Genomic DNA, 26681 nt, shown 5'->3' on the forward strand with positions numbered 1-26681 from the left:
CTTGTATGTTTATCAAGAATGAGGAACTGTCATTTAGGGAAGATGTTACACGATGTAATAATGCTTTTGGTTGTAATCGACTTTGTCAAATTTTGTATTCGGGGAACGACTGAAGATCGACACCAGTTTATACTGCAATGCCTATATTTCAAAGATTCTACTTAATTATCATATTTTATATACATGTATTTTCATCATTATTATTTTTAATAACCCATACATGAGTAAATGCAGTATGTTATTATCTTGTAAAAATAAGAACAACATTTCTTTGAATTGTACTGAGGTTACGATGAGAGGAACTCTTACCCCTCTGTAAAATCAACATACCCATCTGTCACTTTAAAACGAATGTTGTTGATTTATGTACATGTGCCTCTATATGATGTGTATACCGAATAAAGAAGATAAACGGCTTACAGCCAAATAGCCCGGTGATTTTCAAATCTGGAAGCTGAGGATAAAGTAAGAATGATGATTTATCTAGAAAATATCTTCTCCAACTTTGCATATTTTATTCCGATCGTATTCTGACCGTGCGTGAATACACTTGATGACAAGTATCATATATGAAACACGCATTATTCAAATTACAGGAGTATCTGAATAATGTATATCACTGTTTTGTATTCATCGTTGTAAGATATAAATGCTGAAGGATCTGTATTTTTTCAAACACTGACTTTTCTGTTTGGAGATATTACAGTCATGGATGGAGCAAGTTCGAACTGCTATCAGAAATGTGAGTCATCCCCAGAGACGACTGGTATCAACAATAGAGTTACGTCCCTTGACACTGTTTACATCCGGGCATTGAGTATCCAAAGCAATGGAGAAACAATCCAGGCGGCCATCTTTGTTGTCATAAACGCGAAGTCGTGGGTCGCCGCATCAAAAAACCGTCAAGATGAGCAACAGAGGGACGAATAGCATCCTAAGCGAAATAGAATGGGACGAAGGATTAAGTATGCCCGTCGCCAACGCCCCAAACAAGGTGTTGGAAGACCAGGTTAGTGTACAACATAATGTTTTGTTGGTTGTCATCAACGAAATCAGTCAAAAATGTTAAATGTATCTGATTTGCATCCACTCGTTTTCAAATTACGCATAAAAAATACCGATCGACAGAAATACAACAGTGAAAGCATAATGAGCATTGGAATACATGTGATAGTCGGTAGGGAGGCAGGGTGAGAATAAAGGATGAGATACAAAATATGTCGAAGACACCTAGGCCAGGTGGAAACTGTCCTATTTTCGATCAAGGGTGTACATGTATACAAAGCCAATCAAGGGGACCTACAGACCGTGTATTTATCAATACATAAGTGTTAATGTTTATGATTAAATAAACGGATTATATTTAGAACAAAATACTTTGTGTTTATGGGTTGTTTTTTTCTCATTTCGAGAATGTTTTATTGCAAAAGACAGATATTTTAGTACAGTCTACAGAGTATATTTGAGACAAGTAGATTTTGCCAAAGTATTTGAATGTCAACCTGTGAATAAAGAGTATAATCTTAATTTTGTTTTATTGTCAAATGTTATGCATAATCAAAATGGTCATTATCACAAACACTGATAAAACCCTGAGTTCTTTAACAAACCCAGCTGGGTCATTAGGAATATAGTCTGTTCTTCTGATTTGTTATAAATATGCAAATTCTTTTAAATGTTCTTGAGGAGTGTTCTGATACTAGTGGTGGTCCGATAAATTGAAATAATCGAAGATTGGTCGCAGTGACTAAACGACCAAGCAATCGATCATGTTTTCTCATAATCGAACACAAACAATTCTGGAACACTTGTTTTCATAAACAATATTTTTCACAAGGTCGGTTTTGTCTGTTACATTTCATAAGCACTACAAGCTCGTTTCAAGTCATGATTGAATTTATCTTAAAGACTCCAAGAAATTTATGTTCCTGACATACTAGTCATCCTCTAAAGATGTGAAATTTTGCCAAAAACACCCCAAAAGAACTACGTTTTTTCCTTATTTTTATGTGCATTAACAAATTTCATTAATGACGCTAACCAATTTTTTTCAATGATTGATCGGTTGTAATAAACCAATTATCAATTATGAGATTTTAAACCAATTCCCAACACTATCTGATACCATACTGTTCATCCATCCTCAATGTAAAACTAAACATCAAATCATCAAGACACAGCATCGTATTTCAAATAAAAATAGATTCCATTCCAATTTTCTTACAGTTCAGGTATTGATAGCAACAAAATTGAATGAGAGTAGTGCAAGAACTTTTTCAACAAAACAATTACATCCCTTCATTTTCATTTTGCTGCAAGAATGCACTATATAATTCTATGTGAGAATATTGCACAGCAACTAACAAGAGTAATTAGTGAAGTGTAATGAACAGTATGCCTGCAGTAAAAACCAAAAAAACACTATTAGGCGGATATAAAATATTTCACAAATATCTCCTAGGAGATATCATTTTGACAGTAGATTTTGTACAGTGCCCTGACAATGCTATGACGTCATGAACTTGATGACATCACAATGCTATGACATCGCTGCACTGCAGGTCTAATGGTAGTACCATGTTCAGAGATGTACATTTTTCATTGAAAAATGAAGAAGAGTGATTTTTTAAGATAAATAGAATCTCACTCTGGTGTTTCTGATATCAAATATATCAACGCTCGTTGATAAAAGTAAAAAATATCCTCGGCAAGCCTCAGGTGTTTGTAACTTTATCAACTCGTGGTGATATATTTGATATCAAAAGAGATTCTCTATTTATTCAATACTTTGTTTAATATCAAGAAATTAAAATAACAAACATGTCTTGTAATTCTCTATGTTAAAAGATTTCAACGATGTATTTTCCTGTAGAGGAAAAAAGCAATGCATCACAACAATGCTGCTTATAGCCTAATGACTGCACCATAAGGGTCCATGGCAAAATGACAAAAATTACACTATTGAATGGCCTGTTTATATTCCATTTTGCATATCTCACTTTGATAAATAACAGTCAAGCTCCAAGGAAAAACACTCTTTTAAAAATATTTGTAAATATTCAATTCTAGTGATCATGAATAGCAAATTGAATTCATGAAGGAATATGGTTCCATTCACTGCTGTATGTGTAAGTCAAATGTGAACAGTACTAATGCACTGTAACCACCTTTTTAACATTTTGACAATATAATTAAATATTCAAGATGTTAGAATTCATATCTTGGAAAAGTTAAATACTCTTAATGCAAAGTAATATATATCCTCTTCAATGTATGTAAAGTTTTGTGCAACCCAACAGAAGCCTTGGAAATTTATTAGGGGTGGGTATTGCAAGGAATTTTCATATTGCGATAAATTGCGATGCGAAAGCATGTATTGCGATATGTATTGCAATATATTGCAAGAAGTTTTATTTAACAAAAAATACGTATAATCGAGTTAATGCTTGATTTATAAAGTAAAAACACAACAAAATCACAATGCTTGATTAGGCGTTAATAAAAACTTTTAATCATGACAAAATAAAAATGTAAATAATGTTTGGCACAAATGAAACAAGGAAAGGAACAATTTAAAAAACGGAAATGTTACGAAGTTTTCCGAATGCATGTCAAAATAACCGGTTTTTGATCAGCCCGACATTTTGTTATCAAGTAATATTGGTCGTTATCGTTTTCATGTCTGAACCGGTAAACCGGTTATATTGCGCAGCCCTAAAATTTATTGCCATTTTGTTTCAAGTAATGTATTGGTCAGTTGTTGTACTAATCACATATCTTATAATGGCTATATATCCATCCTCTGCTATTTTCCAAAGGTACAATCAAAACAAAGAGTGATAGTTACTCACAAAGAGGACTTAGAAGAAACAGACGATCGTATACATGCTATGACAGAGCATCTGAAGAATGTTCGCCAAGAGCTACAACACACACAGAGTCTAGTGAATGCCCGGAAGCACGAGACTCAGACTGAGAGTCACCTGTTGAAGATTGCACAGAGAGAAGATGGTCGACTACAACAAGAAATCAATAAGCTGGACAAGGAGCTGGAGGAACTCAAGGAGAAGAAAAACATATATGAGGTAAGACAGGTTTTCATAGACTTGAGAAATGGGCTTTTTATGCAAGAGGAAGACGGTTTGCTATGACAAGAGAAAAGTGGGGATTTTTTAGGTTTTCTTAGACTTGACAGATGGAAGAGGCAAGGGAACTTGTTTTGCTGACAAAGAGTGGGGGTTTTAGGCAGGAGAAAGAGGGGAACTTGTTTAGCTAAGAGGGGAAAATTCTTTTTCTTCAATTTCTTCAACAAGAGAAAAGCGGGACCTTTTAGACAGGAGGTAATTGGAATGTTTTTATGCAAGAGGAAGAGGGGTCCTTATTTATGCAAGAGGAAGATTGGTACTTGTGAAGACAAGAGGAAGAGAGGGATTCTTCAGACTTTTGGGGGGAAGAGAAAAGGCAGATTTTTTTAGGCACTAGGAAAAGTGTTTAACATCCAAGCCACATGGGGATTTCTGGTTAGAGACATTTTCAAGCAAAGTAGTTTACTTCCATGAGCTGACTGAATGGATCAGGTGGGCAGGCTTGGTGATTTGGTTGATGGCATCATTTCATCAGTCACTGGATTGTCTGGCCCAGACATCCACCATATAGCTGGAATTTGCTGGATGCAGATTTAAACATCCAACATGAAAGTATTGAAACTTGACCCGGTGAAACCATATCTCATTGCTAACTGTCATCATCTTCTCCGCAGAATAACATCTTCCGGCAGACCCAGAAGTTGGAGGAGATGAAGTCCCAGATGAACTGGGACCAGCAGGCGCTGGAGGCGTGGCTGGAGGAGTCGGCCAGGAAGGATGAGGATGCCATGACGCTCCAGAAGTACACACGCCAGGATGAGAGCAAGATCAAGGTATGGACCCACTACAGAGATTTATGTCTGATCTTCAAACATATATATGTAAAAAGATATAACTCAGCTTTGTTTGGGGTAAGTGTGTCAATATGTCCATCTTTCTTTCCAGGAGCTGTCTCTACGCATGGAGAAGCTGACTGACGAGGCTGCTAAGAAGCGTCATCAGCTGGATCATGAGATGACAGAAACTCTGACTGCCCAGGTAAGACAACATTCAGGGCAAGTAGTAATTCGCAGTGAACAGAAAGTGAGGCACTTGGAAAATGCAGAATTTACTTGAAATTAGAAAAAATGTGTTAATGTGCTCAAGTCCATCTCCAAACACTATACATGTGATTCAAATTTTTGTGTGTTTTGTTATCTCATGTCTAAATATCCAGAAGACCTTAATTTGATTTTTGTGTCAGTTTGCAAAATATTTACAAAAGTTTTCTATGGAATTATTTCTTACATACAGTTTCCCTGAAGTTATCGTCAATTCATCAACAAATGTCAGTGTAGACATCAGATAATACAGTTTATCCACACTTGATGTTTAAATGACTTGCTTTATGAAACAGTTGTAGTTTTTGATCAGATGACAGCAAGTCCCTACTACTTGTGACTATTCAACTTGGAAACTAGTTTGTCCTGATAATACAGTGTAGCTAGTAGTCCTATCTATACGTTGTATTTGTTAGATTGAGCTGGACAAGACTGCTGAAGACTTCCGGAAGGCCCACGCTGAACGTCAGGAGCTGATCCAACAGTGGGAGTATACCATCGACCAGATGCAGCGGAGAGACAAGGAGATGGACCTGCTGGCTGCTGTAGGTTTACTCTCTCTCTCTCTCTCTCTCTCACACTCTCTCATTCTCTCATTCTTAACCAACAGCTAATGGGATCTGGTACATGAGGCTTGCTGAATTGTTTGATGAATGTCATCATATCCCAGCTGCAAGATCAGTGCTCATTATGTCAATCACTCATTTGACTGTGCAGATATGATTCACAGGCTTTAATCTCATAGCTGGAATATTTGTGAGTGAGATGTTAAACAGGAAACAAAATAAGATGCTCTAAAAGTCAAAACTAAAGCAATCCTCATTATGAGATAAAATGTATTTCGTCTTCTTAAATTTTCTTTTGCCTCCTCTAATATAATGTGCTCAGATGATTGGGTAGGGGTGAAATTCTTAAATCTTCTATATAAATAACAACATTGCTCCAATTTGTTTTCTTTATAAATTGAATTTCGTGAATCCTCTATATAAAACATCACTGCCTGATTGCCCTCCCAGCAACTGGCGCGAGTGAAGATTGAAGTGCGAAAACGTGAGGAGTCCATCAAAGAGAAGCAACAGTTTCTGGAGTACGAGATAGAGAATAACAAGGACCAAGAAGTGAAGATCTCTAGCGCTGAGCGGCAATCTGCAAAACAACGTCTTGACCTACAGGAAGCTGACACACAGCGAGTACAGTTTCAAGACGAGGTAGGATTTCAATATTTGGATTTCATGATTTGGTCACTGGGTTCACCTATCTTGCAGAAATCCTTGTGTGAATGTGTGCAAATGTAAACATGGCTTTGTTTCAAAAAGCTTAAAAATAGTGACTCCCATTCCAGTTCACCTGAGGTACTTGATCCTGTGGGGTAGCCTAGTGGTTAAAGCGTTGGCTCGTCGCGCCGAAGACCCGGGTTCGAATCCCCACATGGGTACAATGTGTGAAGACCATTTCTGGTGTCCCCCGCTGTGATGTTGCTGGAATATTGCTAAAAGCGGAGTAAAACCAAACTCAGTCAGTCAGTCCAGTTTACCTGTTGAGGCACTTGATCTTTTGTACAGCTCCTGTCACCCACGAGGGGATCTTAAGCAACTTCGGTAGGGTAGTGAGATGGATGACTGTTTTAGGCAGCTTGTCTCCATAGAATTTCAGGGGCTTTGGCCCTGGCCTATGTTATTCAAGGTCCTGTAGTGCTCTTTTTGTTGTCTTAGGCATGTGAATTTGTAGCTTCAGGTCACTCGGCAGTGAAAATGGGAAGGTGATATGGTAAAATGACTATTAACTTTCTAGTGCAGGCAGCCAGGGTTGCTGAGAAAGAAAATCCAATTATCCAAAGAATGGACTTTGGCACATTGCTAATGATCATTTTTTATCCCTATTGTTGTTGTGTTGCAGCTCGATGCCTTGAAGCGTACAGTTGATCGCACCAACACAGATCTGGAGGTGACAAGGTCACAAGTCAAACAGCTCAGAAAGGATGTGATCGAAAAAGCAGACAGGTATAATGCAAACTGAAATAGTGTTATAATGATTGGACATTGGTCATACCTTGTTGCATCTCTCTGGACTCTTAATATTTACCATTCTTGAACTGAGATGTAATTATAAAAGCCTGTGTTGAACCTTGCAGTATTTGGGTATAACCTCAGCAATATTCCAGCTATATGGTGGTCTGTAAATAATCGAATCTGGACCAGACAATCCAGTGATCAACAGCATGAGCATCGATCTGCGTAATTGGGAACTAATGACATGTGTCAACCAAGTCAGCGAGCCTGACCACCCAATCCCATTAGTCGCCTCTTGCGACAAGCATGGGTTACTGAAGATCAATATTCTAACCCGGACGTTCACAGGTCTATAAAGGGTGAAAGTTATGGGTGTCAACTTATGTAATGTGAGGGATGTGACAAGAGGAGTACATCCTTACTGATGAAGGAGCATGAATATACTCCGAAACATTGTGTGCCTTATATTACAGAAGTTGACATCTATAGGTTTTTACCCTTTTCTGGAGCATTTACCCTGACCCTAGCTCGATTTGAACACTACAATCCACCAAAGCCCTTATCCCTACGATGATCGTGAACCTATGTTAAAGTATGGGAGTTACGATCACCTTAGCACTACGATGATCGTGAACCTATGTTAAAGTATGGGAGTTACGATCACCTTAGCGCTACGATGATCGTGAACCTATGTTAAAGTATGGGAGTTACGATCACCTTAGCCCTACGATGATCGTGAACCTATGTTAAAGTATGGGAGTTACGATCACCTTAGCACTAACAAAGCTTTGTGCAAGTGGACCCAGCTACATTTTTCCATCCTTCCTGAATCCGTTTTTACCTATCAATGAATGTACTTACAGATTAGAAGAGGCTAAACTCCTCCGTGTGACCTTGGTGAAGAAGTTGAAGGTGGCGACGGAGTCGACGCTGACTGCTGAGGAGAGGGCAACTATGATGGGTAATCTCCTCACCGATGAGGAGGCTCGTCAAGAGGAAATCGAGCAGGAGCTCAAACAGCTGAGAGACATGCAGTTCCGTAAAGCTGAGGAGATGTACGCAAGTAAACGAGACGAGAAGAACACAGAAGCTGAGATACAGGTGAGATATATGTCTCAAGTCGTTACTTAACTGATACTGAATCACGACTGAAGTAACAGTAAGATATGTATCTGGAACTTATTTTTTAAGATAGAAATGGATCTGACACATATTGTGAGGAAATTAAGTGAGTGGATTTTTGGTAGTTATCATGAAATAAGGCTGTTTTCTCTGTTTGGAAGTCGCATTTGACTTCTTTTCAAGTAACAATTTTGTTCGATCAACTTAATGATAAACACTATGAATAATGTGTAATTCTGCTATGACATTAATGTTATAAGTAAGAATGTGCATGTATTGATTGCTAATGCTATTTACTATCTGACCTGGCCAAAATCTTGACTCTGGATATTTTCATAATTCATAACCTTGCAAACATTTACAAATAAATCAGAAAAGCCCAGAAAGGCAATGTATGCTTTCTGTGTTTGATATATTTAAGTACTTACTTATGAATTTTCAGGTCCCCTGTCGTGATATTGCTGGAATATTGCTAAAAGCGGTGTTAAACTAAACTCAGTCAGTCAGTATGAATTTTCAGTCTATGGTCTGAGAGTTTGTTGTGAAGTGAGAGTTATCTCCCTTTCATCATACTATTCATTGCATAATACCTGTTCTGTTTTTAGGGTAGTTATGCAGCCATGCGGAATTTGAATAGCAAAGTGAACAAACTGGATCACGATTCTCTGAAACAGCAAGAAATCATCTACAACCAGGTGGGTACTGTCATGATAAATTGTTCAGGGTCTAAAATTCTCCTTGGTGGAATGTTGTGCATGGTACAGTAATGTTGGATGTCAGAACTGGCCACTTTCAAGGTTTGTTTGTTTGTTTGTTTGTTTGTTTAATGCCACACTCAGCAAAATTCAAGCTACATGACGCAGTCTGTAAATAATCAAGTCTGGACCAACCAGTCCAGTGGTCGATGTCATGAGCAGTTGTGGAAAGATGAGATACATGAAATACCTCCGCAAGCCTGACCACCCAATACTTGCCTTTGTCGACAGGCATGGATTGCTGGAGAGCAAGCCATGCTGGATGTGTAAGGCAGCTACATGGTTCAGGGATGTGTAAGGCAGCTAAATGGTTCAGGGATGTGTAAGGCAGCTAAATGGTTCAGGGTATCAGGCTTGGGGTAGTTGTTCATGCATGTCATCGCACGATTTGGTGTGACGTTCATCGCAGTATCGACTAGTGTTGGGAATTGGTTAAAATCTCATAATTGATGATTGGTTCATTACAACCGATCAATCATTGAAAATAATTGGTTAGCGTCATTTATGAAATTTGTTAATGTACAAAAAAATAAGAAAAAACATGTAGTTCTTTGGGGTTTGGGGGCAAAATTTCACATCTTTAAAGGATGACTAGTATGTTAGGAACATAAATTTCTTAGAGTCTTTAAGATAAATTCAATCATGACTTGGAACGAGCTTGTAGTGCTTATGAAATGTAACAGACAAAACCAACCTAGTGAAAAATACTGTTAATGAAAACAAGTGTTCCAGAATTGTTTGTGTTCGATTATGAAAACATGATCGATTGCTTGGTCGTTTAGTCACTGCGACCAATCTTCGATTATTTCAATTAATCGGACCACCACCAGTATCGACCACTGATTTGTTTGGTCCAGGCTCAACAATTGTGTTGAACAGCAACAAGAAACAGCAGCCATCTGTTAACTCTTTGACTTTATGAAGATAGTCCTGTTACTGAACCCTGCATATGTTGCCAGGACTTTTCCATCCAACAACTGGAGCGTCGGATCAACCGGATGAGTGGAGAGAGGAGTAATGAGGAGAAGATTCAGCTGGAAGTGCGGATAGCGGAACTCACCAATGAGTTGGACAACAAGAACACCACCCACGTACTGCTGACAAGTCAGCTCAAGAGACTCCAGGTACCATAGCTAGCAGTTTGTCTACTCCACCATACGCAAAGGAGTATCACAAAAATAAGACACACATTGTCATTTACTGCTCATTATATTTTCATGAGTTATAAAATATCCAGTCATATGGACATCATATTTCTGCTCAAACCAGACTAAGTTCATAAGTAATTATTTTGCCTTATCCTGACTCATAGTAATTGCTATAGTGTATGAGTCAGGATAAATATAAACAATATTTAAATTTAAAAAATACATGGGTTTGATTTTAATGTGCAATGATGCAGGAAGTATGATTGTATTTTTATTGTTAGCGGACAAATGTGTGACTGTATGACTTGTACTGGTTGCAGGATGACATCCGGCGCGTGACAAGGGAGCTTGGGGAAAGCGGTCCGAGAAGTCGGATCTCACTAGCAAGATTGAGGAGCTCAATCTCTACAATGACAGCTCAGAGAGAGAGCTGAGGAAGATCATCTCTGCCAAACAGGTACGCTGTTTGAAAGTGTTGAAATTTATAATTCATAAATAGATTTAATTGAAGTAAAATACTCATGTATTCAGTCTGATGTCAGTGAAGATTCTTTCTCCCTTTATTGCAGTTATTGGAAGAATAAGGAGTTCTCCCTTTACATGCAAGTCTGGCTTTGATTTATAATTACTAGGAATCAGGGAGCATACATTTTGATGTAAACTTGAATAATAATGTTCATCATAATTTCCCCATTTAGTTTTGGATCACAGAATGACATGCAGTTGTCATAGATACGACTGTCTGTCTGAATCTGAAAGGAAGCATGTCAGGAACAGAATTTAAGGATTGTTCAAGATTGTTCAAGAATATGACATTTAAAATAATGATGCATTGAATTAAATAGAGATTATTAACCTCATGTGTTTCTGTATCATTAATATCATATATTAGGAATAAAAATTGTATTATGCGAGCCTTTGGTGAGCATTATACATAATTTTTATTCCTAATATATGATATAAATGATACGGAAACACACGAGGTTAATAATCTCTTTATCATATAATGTCATTCTTAAAATTACTCTAAAAATAGAAGCAAATCGTACGTGAATTTATATGAAGGAGAATCGAGCATTCACGTAAGAATACTTAGCGGTACACCAAGGTAAGATCGTTCATGACGGCGGCATATGGTTGTGACTAGTCGCTAATACAGTGCAAACATAACTCATGCTTAAAATCAGATCTTTCTAACTAAAAAGAACAACAAATCGGGCACGGTTTTCTTAGCTGTGTTTCTATTTTCATTGCGGGTAATCACCTCATCAATATCAGTTTCTGATACCTGACGGAATCGATTCGTCGTCTGTATTGTGATTGATAGATCGAAATCCTTGGTTGGTACCTTTCTTAGACGATCGCCTTTGACTCGTGCCCCATAATCCATACCTTCAATTTGAACAAAGTACTCCGTTTCATGTTTTCCAAAGTCAATTACTGCAGTAACGACTCAAGAACCTGTCATCAATTCTTACAGAATCACCAATTTTGAGAATGGGGGCAGCCAAGTTTGTTTACAAAGTAATCACGCAATGTAAACTCGCGACATCGTCATCAATGAAATGTTAACGTTTTAGGATTCACATGGCGTGTATGGAGTTTTGTGAAGTAATTCGTGGGTTGACGTAATTTGCATAGTTATCAGATTTAGATACCAGGTTTATCAGATTGCTTTATTGCACCAATAACACCCTCCATTAGATGATAATTAAATATAATAACTGTTCAAGAAGGTTGCTACAAATCATGTGTGGAGTGTTCTGGAGTATGCTGATCATACAACCATTGACGCTGGCTGTAGCACAGCCCCATGAACACTTGTAGCACTGTGCAAAAAGCTTGAACCTACAGTCCGTTTGAGTCAGAAACGGACCGTGCTGTGCCGTCTCCATCCTTTCTCTAACACCTGGCTGTCCCTTTCTCTGCACTCCTCCCTCGTAACAAATAGTGAACTGTGTCAAAATTTTAATGATAGTTTCTTAAAGAACTTTTTTGGTGGAGTCCGAACAATTTTCAAATATAAGAAAGCTGTTGGGTATGTGTAAAAGATAAACATGTGTACTATTTATATTTATGTGGCAATTTTGTACAATGATAAAATTTGCAATTCATCGGTCCGTTTCTGACTCAAACAGACTGTAGTTCCCATCATTATGGAGCAGAATTTAGTATGATTCAATAAGTATCCTTATCATTAGCTTAGGTTCACTTGACTGAACAGAATTTTACTGGAATCCTGTGGCTAAACTTGTGGCTATGAAGTCTAAGACTGGTCACTACACCAAGAGCATAAAATGATTGTAATTTAAGATCTCACACAAATATCATGAGCTTGCATTTCAAAAATTGTCACAATACGTCGTGTTTGGAAGACAGTTCCAAATACATTTGATTTTCTAGTATAACAACAGTTGACTAAATGTACCAGCCTGTCACACCGCCTCCGTCGTGTAGTGGTAAGAGCGTCCGCCCGGAGAGCGGAAGGTCGCGGGTTCGATCCCCGACTGCCAAAAAGACGTTAAAATATGGTACTTGTTGGCTCGGCATTAATGGGTACAACAAGGACTGGTCGGCTCGGAGTCAGTATACTGTGTCTGAGTGGGGTATTCATGCTTCACTGCGGCATGGTATCTCAGTGGGCTAGCACTATAAAACCAGCTTCAGTCTGGGCTAGTACAAGCAGCCGCACATACACATACACACGCATGCACGTCGTCATATGAGCGAAATATTCTCAAGCACGACGTTAAACCCAATTTCACCTCACCTCACCTCACTAGCCTGTCACTGTTGTTGTGTCATGCAGGATCTGATGGTGGACGAGAACCTGATGAAGCTTGAGACGAAACGTCTGAGGGATACACTCAGCAACAAGGCCGACAGTGTGCTCAGTCTGGAGAAGAGGAAGCTACAACTGGAGACAGTAAGTATTGTCGACATCATGACTGTGTTTGGTATCACGGCAATAGTGGTCAGCCATTTGACATTCTGGGGTGGGAAGGAATGACTTTTTGAGTTGCCAGGAAAACGGGTCATCTTTTTGGGGCTGATAAGTTCAGTTCTTTTAAGATGTTTGATCAGATTTGTTTTCGTTGAATTATTTATAAATATATTGTGTTTTCCCTTACCAAAAATAATAGGAGTGTTCTTCATTAATAATACTGACCCGTGAAGATCTGGGTTAGAATTAGAAGATAAAGTTACTCTGTGTTCAGTTTTGCTGTCCTTTATCATTGATTTAAGACCGCTAAATGTTATTTAAAAACTGAACACTTATGCTAGAATTGGTCTTCAGTAACTCATGCTTGTCGTAAGAGGCGACTAGCGTGATCAGGTGGTCAGGCTCATGACTTTTTTTCACACGTCATCGTATCACAGTTGCGTAGATCGATGTTCATGATATTGATCACTGGATTGTCTGGTCCTGACTCGATTATTGATAGATCACCGCCATATAGCTGGAATATTGCTGAGTATGGAGTAAAACTAAACTCACTCACTATGCTGCTAGTCAGCAATATAAAGTGTGATCCAGTATTTGTAGCCTACTAACCATATGTCCCCAGGCTATGAAGGAGAGACACCAGGAGGTCAACATCCACAAGGACATGTTAACAGCTCAGTTCCGCGAATTGCCGACGATGAGAGGCAGCAGATCAGTGCCGAGCTGCATGAGAGAATCTCAAAGATTGACAAACTCAGGAAGAGGTGAGTTGCCATTAAAAGCACAAGTCTCCAATCCTTTTAAACCTGTCTTAGAGGTGAGGTGAGGTGAAATTGGGTTTATCGTCATGCTTGAGAATATTTCGCTCATATGATGACGTGCATGCGTGTGTATGTGTATGTGCGGCTGCTTGTACTAGCCCAGACTGAAGCTGGTTTTATAGTGCTAGCCCACTGAGATACCATGCCGCAGTGAAGCATGAATACCCCACTCAGACACATTATACTGACTCCGAGCCGACCAGTCCTTGTTGTACCCATTAAAGCCGAGCACCAGGCAGGGACCAACAAGTACCATTTTAATCGAACGCAACCTTCCTCTCTCCGGGCGGACGCTCTAACCACTACATGACGGAGGCGGTTTACACCTGTCTTAGAAGTAACAATGATTTCTATGAAATATTTTGTGTGAGCATGTTTCATGGAAGCTGATATGATTTACTTGGTACTACTTTGTTTTAAGGTCTTAGTGGGATCCAGGATGGTTTAGAATGTACAATATGGCTGACTGTGTCATCTTACCCTCACAGCACCGATTGTCATGCATTCATCTGATTGTCTGATTGAGAAATGATAATTTGCAACATAGTTCCATCAGACGAGATTGCTTTTACTGGCATAATAACAGATTTAAGATTCTTAATCCAGGACCGCTCCTCCGCGGTGTAGTGGTTAGAGCGCCCGCCCGAGAGCGGAAGGTCGAGGGGTTCGATCCCGACCGCGTCATACCAAAAAGACGTTCAAATATGGTACTTGTTGGTCCCTGTCTGGCACTCGGCATTAATGGGTACAACAAGGACTGGTCAGCCTCGAGTCAGTATAATGTGTCTGAATGGGGTATTCATGCTTCACTGCGCATGGTATCTCAGTGGGCTAGCACTATAAAACCAGCTTAAGTCTGGGCTAGTACAAGCAGCTGCACATACACATACACACGCATGCACGCCGTCATATGAGCCAAATATTCTCAAGCACCTAACGCTAAACCTAATTTCACCTCACCTCACCTTAATCCAGAGAGGCCATTGTTGGCATGGTTATCAAGGGCAGTGCATTTTGTTGTGCAGAGTTGCTGATTCAATCCAAGAGTCATCATGATCGGATTATCAGTACCATGGTGTTCGCGTGACATCATTCTCACATTCCATGATACATGATAGAACTGCAATACTGTTCAAAGCAGTGTTGGAGCAGTGGGGTTTACCGAAGGCAATAGATTGATTGGTACAAATGGGTACAATGTGCGAAGCCCATTTGTGGTGTCCCCGCCATGATATTGCTGGATTCTTTTTCAGAAGAAGTCCTCCTTGGGGTAACTTATAAGCATTAAAATGTCCATTTTGAAACCTACGACAGTTGTAACTATATTTCAATAAAAATATTTACAAAAACGAAAACACGTTCTGGGCGTTATGAGACCATTCTACAGGGCCCCAGCGGGGCCCCCCACCGCAAGAGCAGGTAACTCTAGCCGACAACCTTGCACCTCACTTTTCATGCTGTCGTCTCAGAAGACAGACGCATCGCGTAGTTCATTGTGAAAAGGAAATCAAAATGAGTGTTACAGAATCAACTAATGTATGTATGGTTCCTCTTTTCTCTCGCGACGGGCTTTAGTGGAATTGTAGGTTGATTTTTCATTCATGATTGTTGTAACTTAGTCGGACAGGCTCCATTTTCCAGCCATGCGTGGCAGGCAAGATGGCGGTCGGTTTGGCTTTCCTTCTGTCCCACGGTTGTAACTTTTTAAGTTACATCGCTAGGGGAGGGTAATTTCTTGTTATTACTATGGTAGTAGGTTTGCCTAATGTTTACACTTTCAGCAAAAGGTGAGTTGGGGTAAGTTTTTTCATATAACATTTACGCTATATATATGTTACGCAGGAAGCTTGCATTTTCACCCTTGTTCATGATATGTTAAAGGGTAAACCTGCCTTAGCTTTTCACATAGGGTTTTTATAGCCCATGCATGTATTATATTTTACGTGTGTTGCATATATGTGTGTTTTTAGACTGTACATCAGTTTCCATGATAAATGGTTCTGTTTGTTACAGTTTCACCCGTCGCGTGGCATAATGCGGCAATGTTGCCACCTCAGGATTCGCGACGATGTGTGCCTACGTTGTTTGGCTGTTGAACATCATGATGATCAATCGTGTGAGAACTGCCAGATTTTCTCACCAAAGGCGATTTGCGTCGTTCCGCAGACTTTTGTTTTATACAAATCTGCTGCAGGCGGGGACTTATGGGCACAGGACCCACCATCTAAAGTGGCTAAAAGTAAGAAGAGTTCTTCTTCTTCTGGCGGGGGGTAAAGCGGGCCAAGACGGCGGTTAAACCTTCTTCCCTATCCCTCCACTTCCACCACTCAATCAGAATCTGCACCCATATGTATTAATGATTTAACATCCATATTGCAGCAACAGATGACTTCGGTTAAGCTCGCTGATCTCGGACGCGATGTCGGTCTCCGTGAGGAGATCGGCTTCCGTTCGGGAGTTAGCGGTGCTCCGAGGTCGTCTGTCGGGGTTCCCCTGCCTCGGGCTCCGGTCGGGGCGGGTTCTACCCCGGAGGGGTCGTTACCTTGAGCCTTGGCTCTGGTGACCCTCTGCTGGTGCGCCTGTGGCTGGCCCGAAGCCGGCTCCGGCTCAGCGCAGAGTACTAGCTGTGTTGGATACGGGTCTCGCACCGTTTGCTACCAACTCACTGGCGGGTTTCGGCGCCCGGTGCTACGTCGGTCGACTCGGGGCCTTACGCCGGGGAATCCTGTCTCCGGCAGGCTTTTCCCTGGGTCCTCTGGCAGCCTGGCTCAACCTCGAGCCTAGGGTCCGGTCGGGCCAGGCGCCTTGGCTCTTATGGCTCCCCTATCTTTGTCTGTGGAACCGACTTCGCGTGCTCTCGGAGGCTGACTCTGGATACCGGGAGTTACGTTTGCCAGGGAGCGGGAGGAGGAAGCCATGGATGACGGCCCGGGGGGGCATGAGACGTCGGGGAAGGTTCCTTCGCGCTTGGTCCGTCCCTGCGGCAAGTAAGGGAACACATTGCGTCCATTTTGCCGCGGGTGGTCGTGCCTTCAGGACGACCCGACCAGCGGAGTTTCGTCTCCGGGAGGCGCTTGCTCTCGATGTCGGTCGCCGAGGCCCACTTGCGAATTTTACCGTCACTGATCAGTGAGGTTATTAACCCTCTCCTCTCAGGAGGCCGGTCACGCTTCATCTTCCGAGCTGAACCGGCGCTTACCTGATGGGAGAGAGGGGCTTATGACCCCGGTGGTAGGCGAGTGTATTTATGCCTCAGTCAGCCCTGGGAGAGGTCATCTGGCCATAGCCACAGCGCCGCTTGTCAGGGTCGGCATTCGCCTCCTTTACTTCTAACAACCAGGTGTTGAAGTCGGTCTATCGTTCCTTTGAGGAACAATACCGTGCGCCGTTCAACACCTTAAGGTTTCAGTCCACTCAGCATACCTCTCGCCCTGCAGAGGAAGCTGGTGGACCCGGAGAAGCGCGGACGACGACAGGTCGCCGGTCCCGCGTTAGCAGGAGGCAGCTCACGGAGGTGCATTCACATCTGGCACCGCGGCCATTCGATTCGCGGCGCTAGCCAGATGATGTCTGCGATCATTGGCCTCCGTCGGTTGTGGCTGTCTGTGTCCAGATACTCACCGGCTACACAGCAGAAGCTATTGTCTTTGCCGTTCAGGATGGGCTCAACCCTGTTCCGGGGGGCATTGACAGTGGTCAGGGGAGGCAGCGAGGCGGTTAGCCAGTTTAAGGACTCTAAGCCCTTACTGGAACAACCCCTCACTGCGCCAAGCTGGCGCCTTCCTATGCTCCTCAGCGGCCTCAGCTTACTCCTTCCTCTTCAGGAAAGGAATGCGACCAGGCCCGGGATTAGTGGACGGCGCCACTTCAGGCACGTAGAGGCGCAGTGGTTAGGGCAACGGGTAGAGGTAGCAAGGCTGCCGCCTCTCAGCAGCATTTTCAGAGGAAGGGGAAGCATTATCCCAGAGTCCTATCGCAGAGCTAGCCACCCAACCAGCGACTACTTGTGCTTCTTGCACCTCTGTGAGTCGATCTCAGCGCTGGTTCCGGTAATACTCAGATCGCTAGTACAGCCTCCGGTGCTGTTACCGATCGCGACCGGACCTCCTATCCCAGGAAGGCCAGCCACACCCGGATCCATGGATCCAGTGGGTGGCTTGGCCATTGTCAGAAGTCGCCTCCGTCGCGGCGAATTCCTGCACCAGTTGCAGACACAATTCTGGCTTGGCGGAGGGATTACGACTAACTTACAGTATGAGGATAGATGGGCCTGTTATCTTGGCAGCTGGTGTGGAAACAGAGGGATACTTGATCCCTTTTCTTCGACTGTAGTCGAAGTTTGGAGTTTTACAGTCTCGGTTAGAAGCCGGCCTAGCGGCGTCTACTATCGAGGCTACTCCACAACTATTTCAGCTTTCCACATTCCTACGAGGGGTGCCCTTTTAGGACAACACCCTCTGGTTCAGCGTTTCTTAGCAGGTGTGGACAGAGTCGTCCGGTCGTCCGTCGGACCAGTCCACCATGGGATCTGTCCATCGCTTTTAGATTGGCTATCTAGTCCTTTCTTCTACGATAGGTCGGGATTGTCGCTTCAACTGTTAAGTTGGAAAGCGGCATTTTTGGTGGCCATTACTTTCAGGTAGGCGGGTTGGGAGACATTCATGCTATGTCTTCAGACCGGAGCTTACCGTTTTTCATAAGGATAGGGTAAGTATTCGTTTTACCTGATTCCTACCGCCTAAAAATCGATAAAGCGTTTCATGTCACAGCTCCCTATTGATTTACCTGCCTTTACGCTTCCTGCTTCGTCTGGTGGCGCCAAAGCGCATGAAGTACATGTGTTGGATGTACGTGATAAGACACTTAAGACGTATGTCAAGAGAACACAGTCAATCCAGAAGATAAGCAGTTATTCTGCTGTTACGGGTGGTGAAAAGTAGGTCACCCAGTTACCACACAGACCATATCGAGGTGGATCGTGGTCGGCAATATGTATGGGTTACATATACACAAGGGTATGACTCCCCAGAGGGTTTAAAGGCTCATTCGGTTCAAGCAGTTGCCACGCCCAAAGCATCGCGGCTGCTCTGCCCATTGAGGAGATATGCTCTGCGGCTATTTGGAGCCGACCGAATGCGTTCATTAAGCCATTATCAGCTGGACAAACATTCGCGTGGCGTGCTTTCGGTTTGGCCAGGCGATTCTCCACAGTGGACAGAGTATGCGCCTCAGGCCGAGTAAGCCTTGGGGCTGATTTACTCATTGTTTTATACTGGTGTCGGGTATATTCTCCCTATTTTGCACTGGTGAAGGTATGTGGTGGCGGTTTTTATTTCCGTTCTTTTGGTATCGGTGCCTTTGGCTTCTATTTTCCATTTTCCCCGCTTGGCTGGCGGTGTGCTATGGACAGTAGTTTGTTTTGGCGAGTCCCTAGTTTTTACTCACTTCCACCAATCAGGATGGGAGGTGTAGTTTTATCTTGGGGGTGTGTACCGATTGACCAATGGGCACTAAGCTTTGACCTCCCAGGGTCCCTCGCCTTAGTCGCGCCCCGCCTTGATTGACATTGGCGGACACGTGACTGGGTAAGTGTGATTTCTATTTTCATAACGGCTGTACTACGTTACTGCGTTCGGACCAGTGTGTGTCAGACAGAATGCCACTCCCGGTTTTCTGATCTTTGGGAGTCTGTTTTATGCTTATAAGTACCCCAAGGAGGACTTCTTCTGAAAAGAATTATACAAACCTGTAGAGGTTATGAATTCTTTGAAGGAAGTCCTCCTTGGGTCTACCGCCCTCCCTCATTCTGTCTGATCCGTTCAGCATGAAAAGTGAGGTCGCGAGGTTGTCGGCTAGAGTTACCTGCTCTTGCGGTAGGGGGCCGCGGGCCCTGTAGAGTGGTCTCATAAGCAGAAGCGTGTTTTTCGTTTTGTAAATATATTTTATTGAAATATAGTTACAACTGTCAGTAGGTTTTCAAAATGGACATTTTAATGCTTATAAGTACCCCAAGGAGGACTTTCTTCAAAGAATTCATAACCTCTACAGGTTTGTATAAATATTGCTAAAAGTGGCGTAAACCATGCCACTCACTCACTCCTCACTCGCTCACTCACTCACTCACTCACTCACTCTGAAGCCCATTTCTGGTGTCCCCCGCCGTGATGTTGCTGGAATCTTGCTAAAAGCGCTGAAAACCAAACTCACTCACTCACTCACTCACTCACTCACTCACTCACTCACTCACTCACTCACTCACTCACTCACTCACTCACTCACTCACTCACTCACTCACTCACTCACTCACTCACTCACTCACTCACTCTAATCTGTGTAATGTCTGTCTTCAGGTACGAGATCCTGATGGTGTCCATGGCTCCACCAGAAGGGGAGGAGGAGAGATCACAAGCCTACTATGTCATCAAGGTAAAAACAATGTCTTGAAATTCACCTGAAATCTTCACTTGAAGCTTTGACGGCTGCCAGTTGTGCAGGCAAGCCAGCAATTATGTCAAACCCTGAGTAGGCTGATGAATTTCTTCTGTCCTGAAGACTGTCAGCTAAATTGACCTCTGGGGTTCGCTTCTTTTCAACTTTATCAAAAGCTAAGTGAAGCTCTGTATTAAATCCTGATCCTGCCTAAGCCCTGTTGAGTGTCTGGGTTTTAATTTGTTCTATGAAACTTGTTCTTATCATAAGAGGGGCGGTGGGGTAGCCTAGTGGTTAAAGCGTTGGCTCGCCACGCCGAAGACCCGGGTTGGAATCCCCACATGGGTACATTGTGTGAAGCCCATTTCTGGTGTCCCCCGCCGTGATGTTGCTGGAATATTGCTAAAAGCGGCGTAAAACCAAACTCAGTCAGTCAGTCAGTCTTATCATAAGATGCTGACATATTGGATCAGTGCTTCGGCTCTTTGACTTGGTTGATTGGGTGTCTTCATGCCAAGGCAGATCGTTGCTCATGACATCAATCACTGGTTTGTCTGGTCCATACCCGATTATTTGAATCATTTTGCTGGGATATCATTGAATCTGGCATTAAACAAAAAACAACAATTCTAACGGTAGTGTTTGTCCCCAGGCTGCCCAGGACAAGGAAGAGTTGCAGCGAGAGGGCGATGAGCTTGATGCACAAATCAGGAAGGCCGAGAAAGAGATCCGAGCTCTAGAGAACACTCTCAAACTGATGAACAGCCGGAACGAAACATACAGGAAGAGCTTCAACAAGATCACAGAGACAAGTGAGTGCTTTAGTACGGCGACAAATGTATTGAAGAGATTCAGTAAAGCATTTTTGAAATTATGTGAAATATTTTTGTACTGAAGAATGTGTGATGCAGGTGATGCTGTACTGAAGTATGTGTGGCGTAGTTGATGTTGTATTGAAATATCAGTGCTACAGGTGAGTGAATATGGCTTTACTTCTCTTTAAGCAATATTCCAGCAATATCACGGCAGGAGACACCAGAAATGGGCTTCACTCATTGTACCCGTGTGGCAAATCGAACCCGAGTCATCAGCACAAAGAACGAACACTTGAACCACTAGGCTACCCCAGCTGGTGATGTGACCGCCTCCGTGGTGTAGTGGTTAGAGCGTCCGCCCGGAGAGCGGAAGGTCGCGGGTTCAATCCCCGACCGCGTCATACCAAAAAGACGTTAAAAATGTTGGTCCCTGCCTGGCGTTCGGCATTAATGGGTACAACAAGGACTGGTCGACTCGGAATCAGTATAATGTGTCTGAGAGGGGTATTCATGCTTCACTGCGTTATGGTATCTCAGTGGGCTAGCACTATAAAAAAAAACAGCTTAAGTCTGGGCTAGTACAAGCAGCCGCACATACACATACACACGCATGCATGTCGTCATATGAGCAAAATATTTTCAAGCACGGCGTTAAACCAAATGTCACCTCACCTCACCTGGTGATGTTGTTGTGCAGTGTATGTGTTGTTGATATTGTAATCAAGTAGAGGCGGTGGGGTAGCCTAGTGGTTAAAGTGTCCACTCTTTGCACTGAAGACCCGAGTTTGATTCCCCACTTAAATTACATTTGTGACATCATTCCATTGTCTGCTCGCTCCATTCCTCCATTCCTGAAAAGTCAAATTAAAGCCTTCGAGCATTTTGACATTTACTTTTGATAACAGATATGATACTTTGAATGTAATTCAGTTTCAAATTACTTTTGATAGCATGTGTCCATTTATTCCCAAATCACTAGGTATGTTATTTAAGTAGGGTACCCAATATGCCTCGTAATATCCTCGTAACTTTTTTCTCCATTCCTGCTGGGTGAAAATAATGTGCCTCACTTGCCCCTGAGACCACATGTGTCACATGTGCTGAGTGCAGGACTCAGTCCTAGAAACTCTCGGACATTACAGGGTCTACATATTAACTTCACCGATTTGTGAAGGTTACAACATATGTCATGCATTTCAGGATCAAATAAACCTAAACCCTTTGGACTTTTCACTTCAAGCGAGGGCAGGGGGGTAGTCTAGTGGTTAAAGCGTTTGCTCATCACACAGAAGACCCGGGTTCGATTCCCCACATGGGTACAATGTGAGAAGCCCATTTCTGATGTCCCCTACAGTGATATTGCTGGAACATTGCTAAAAGTGGCATATAACCATGCTCACTCACTCACTCACTCACTCACTCACTCACTCACTCACTCACTCACTCACTCACTCACTCACTCACTCTCTCTCTCTGTAATCAGGTATATGTGTATGGGTGATGTTGTAATGAAGTGAATGTGCTGCAGGTGATGAGATGGAGGAGAAGCAGCAGCTGGAGGAGCAGATGCGGGCTGTGATGGACAAGTACAAGTACAAGAGGAGGCAGATCCGGGAGCTCCAGGACGACCTACAGGTAGGGGAGACTACTCTGGCTTATTTTCCATGTTGCCACTATTCATGTATTTCAAAGGTTTTCAGTCATCAAAATGATCCTTTATTCAGAGGTTTCAGATGTAATTGCTCTTTGAGGATTCTGAATCAGAATAGGGCCTCAGTAATGCTTGTGTTCAGAACTGACTTAAATGGCATTAGGAAGTTTCACAGGGTAGATAAATGTGTGTCATTATACTTTTATAGCGTGAATGTTTGTTCATGCTGTCAGTCATTGGTTTGCATGACCAGATTTTATATAGGTAACTGTGATCTAGCTGGAACATTGCTTCAGCATTTAACAACATTCATTCACAATCAAAATGTCCAGATTCATGTACTGCACATAAGCAACAAAGTCCCCTACACAATATCTGATGCATTGATATGTGCAGGTATACATCAAAATGACTGGATGATTCTGTTGATTTCCAGACAATGAGCAACACTCTGGACAATCTTGCACGAGATGAAGATGCATATGTTGATATGATTGAGGACAAGAAGGTAGATACTACATGCTTTTTATACTGAATTATTGTTTTGACCCGATGACAACCACAAACCCCACACCCACAACCCCAAACCAACCCCATGACAACCCCATGACAACCCCATGCTTAGCCCACGCCCATGCCCCAAAACCAACCCATGCTAATCCCATGCCTACGCCCACACCCAAAACCAAGAAACAATCCACAACCCAAACCAAAAACCCACATCCCACATCCCAAACCCAAAACCCCAAACCCCCAAACCCCCAACCCCTCCTTTTTTGTTAAAAGTCTGTGATCCACCATTGACTTTTATTGATGTTGTGAGTCTCTAAAAGTTGTCAGTGTATTTAATGCAGAAATCATTATTTTGTTAACAAATGCAAATTCATTTGTTTTCAGAATAGAATTCTCCAACTGACCAAAGACCTTGAAGTCCAGAGAACAAAACTGGAGAGAGTTTCAAAACAGGCATGTATATCCTCAAAATGACTCTGTTACAGATTAGATAAGTAAAAAAATCCAACTGCGTAGAAGTGTGTATGGTACATGCTGTCTTAATCATGTTTCATCCAAAAGAATTAAATGTTAAACATGATTATATCCTCTGTGTTATAAAGCCTATCGATTCTACACATGGGTACAATTTGTGAAGCCCATTTCTGGTGTCCCCACCATTGATATTGCTGGGATATTGCTAAAAGCTGGCGTAAAACTAAACTCACTATATCCTCTGTATTATAACGTTTAAGAGACACCCTTTCACACATTATATATCTAAATGACAAACACAAACTTGAACTTCAAATTGACAATACTAATGAAATCCATTAAAATACGTAGGTCAAATTACACTGAACATGGAACTTACTGATGTGATGTGTAGAAGAAGACAAGCTGAAAGGTTGCTGACATACTGTGTTGGTACTGCACTTATTGTGGTAAATGTTTTTCTTCGTATTCCAGAATGCCAAATATGCAAGAGAGGTCCGTTCTGCCAAAAAGAGCAAGGGTGAAACCCCAGAAGAGGTAAGCTTTCTCTTTGGGAGTTATTCAAGTATTCCTACAAATCTGCTCTATCTTGTCTCGGGATGATGTTTTGCCTTCTGTCATTTTCCTGATTGCTTTATTTTTCATTTTTGAATGTTTGAAAGCTGTTGAATCATGTCTAGCTAGTTCTTGTGTTGTTGTTCCAGCGTGACTTTGAAGTCCGTGAGATGCGTGAATTCAACAAGAATGTTATGAAGGGTGTCTCAGATGTTGTACAGGTCCACTCGGAGCTGAATGAAGCTGTCAACATGTACTTCTCTCAGGTCAGTAGCCAATCTGGCAGGTTATCATGTGACGCCCTTACATCAGTAGGCCCTAAAACACTTTGTCCAGTCAATACAGGCCATCACAAACTTTGTCCTGTGTTTTCCAATCATAAGCCATCAGAGACCTATAAAGCACACAGGTCAGTAGCCCATCAGAGAGTGATAAAACACTTCCAGATTAGTAGCCCATCAGAGCATGATAAAACATTTTTAGATTAGTAGCCCATGAGAGAGTAATAAACTACTTCCAGATTAGTAGCCCATCCTGGAGTTACAAAACACTTTCAGATTAGTAGCCGATCAGAGAGTTACAAAACACTTTCAGATTAGTAGCCGATCAGAGAGTGATGAAACACTTTCAGATTAGTACTAGTAGCCCATCAGAGCATGATGAAACATTTTTAGATTAGTAGCCCATGAGAGAGTAATAAACTACTTCAAGATTAGTAGCCCATCCTAGAGTTACAAAACACTTCAAAATTAGTAGCTGATCAGAGAGTTACAAAACACTTTCAGATTAGTAGCCCATCAGAGAGTGATAAAACACTTTCAGTAGCCCATCAGATAGATTGTGATGTAACACATGTAACTCTGTATCCAGGCTAACCTGCCACCCCCTACACCAAGCGGCCACCGTCCAGGCAGTTCTCGCAGCAGCCTGTCCTCAGCCCGCAGCTCTGTGTCCAGCATCAAGAGCATCCAGTCAACCCGCAGCAGACCTGCCTCCATACAGATCGGGGCGGACTTTGAAGGTCAGTGTCCAGGGTTTCCAGGGTTTCTGTAAAATGCATTAAAAGTACACACTGTGCACACTGTATGTGCCCGACCCCCATGTAACACCCTCAGATCATATCTTAGACTAACCGGGGGGTAGCTTTATGCCTTAAAAAATTTATAATCCATGTTTTCTGAAGACCGGGTTGGTTATCCCCATATGGGTACAATCATGAAGCCCATTACTGGTGCATGGTGGAATATTGCTAAATAGTTAACCAAACTCAGTAAGTGACACTAACCTGGAAGTATTCTTTATGCCTTTAAAAATTTATAATCCATGTTTTCTGTGCATATTGGCTGTGATATTGGTTGTTATATTGCTAAATAGTTATCATAAGGTCATGTGGCTATCATGTAGTTATCATCAGGTTATCATGTGGCTATCATGTAACTACCATAAGATTATCATATAGCTGTCATGTGGTTAACATGTTGTTATCATGTGGTTATCCTGTAGTTATCATGTGTGGTAATGTTGTTACATGGTTATCATGTGGTTATCCTCCTGCCCAGGTCCTGGATCTCCAGGCAGTGCCCGCAGCGGCAGCTCCATCGCCAGTGTACGCAGCGACCGCAGCCGTACCAGCGTCACCGGCCCCAAGTAACAGACCACCTGCATTCCCTCCAGCCATCTGTGATATGTCTTTCAGAAGATCTTTTAATATAGTACTTATACTTAAGTTTATTTCATTGAAGGAACATTCCAATTTATTCTGTTTTTAAATCATTACTTGTGTAATAGGAGGATTCAAGAGTTCTCAAAATTAATGCTTAGAATTTAAGTACGTTTATCCTCCTGAGGAGAAAAATGAAGATTACCTCTTGCAGGGAACATATTCATTTACTTGTATTTTTATGTCAAGTACAAAAGTTCATCACCTGTAAGCCAGGTGTTTTAAGCTTTCACTTGTTTCCTTTTTGTTTTTCTTCTTTATTAATGAAATATCACCCAATGCTTTTTCTCACAGCATGACTGGGCTTGTTTCACAATACTGGATAGATGAGGCCAGACTTGATGCTGGATACTCTTTTAGCAAGTGATTGTATTGTCTCGTGTGGAAATGAGATGTTTCAAACTGAAAAGTATTTATTGTACATTCATATTTGTCTTACCATTGTAAATAATATTAAGTGTGTATTTATACAAATGTATAGAAAAGCTTGTCCAGCATGAATTGTGAATCACACATTAAATAATGTAAAAGTGGAAA

General features: G+C 42.0%; 1 protein-coding gene across 1 annotated transcript; it reads left to right on the plus strand.

Moving 5' to 3' along the window:
• The first annotated feature begins 829 nt into the window (after window positions 1-829).
• Window positions 830-26681, plus strand: LOC124261747 (coiled-coil domain-containing protein 39-like). Its single transcript, XM_046696105.1, is given in 24 exon segments — window positions 830-1009; window positions 3819-4085; window positions 4760-4918; window positions 5031-5123; window positions 5602-5730; window positions 6202-6393; window positions 7082-7185; window positions 8058-8295; window positions 8922-9011; window positions 10031-10195; window positions 10540-10579; window positions 10582-10676; window positions 13029-13145; window positions 13789-13854; window positions 13857-13930; window positions 20338-20413; window positions 21069-21228; window positions 22760-22866; window positions 23319-23390; window positions 23780-23848; window positions 24344-24406; window positions 24574-24690; window positions 25295-25445; window positions 25984-26681. Coding segments are annotated over 24 exon segments (2838 nt in total). The 5' UTR covers window positions 830-907; the 3' UTR covers window positions 26076-26681.

Source organism: Haliotis rubra, unplaced genomic scaffold, assembly GCF_003918875.1.
Source record: "Haliotis rubra isolate DU_JTF1 unplaced genomic scaffold, ASM391887v1 Scf807, whole genome shotgun sequence".
In the NCBI taxonomy this organism is placed as follows: domain Eukaryota; kingdom Metazoa; phylum Mollusca; class Gastropoda; order Lepetellida; family Haliotidae; genus Haliotis; species Haliotis rubra.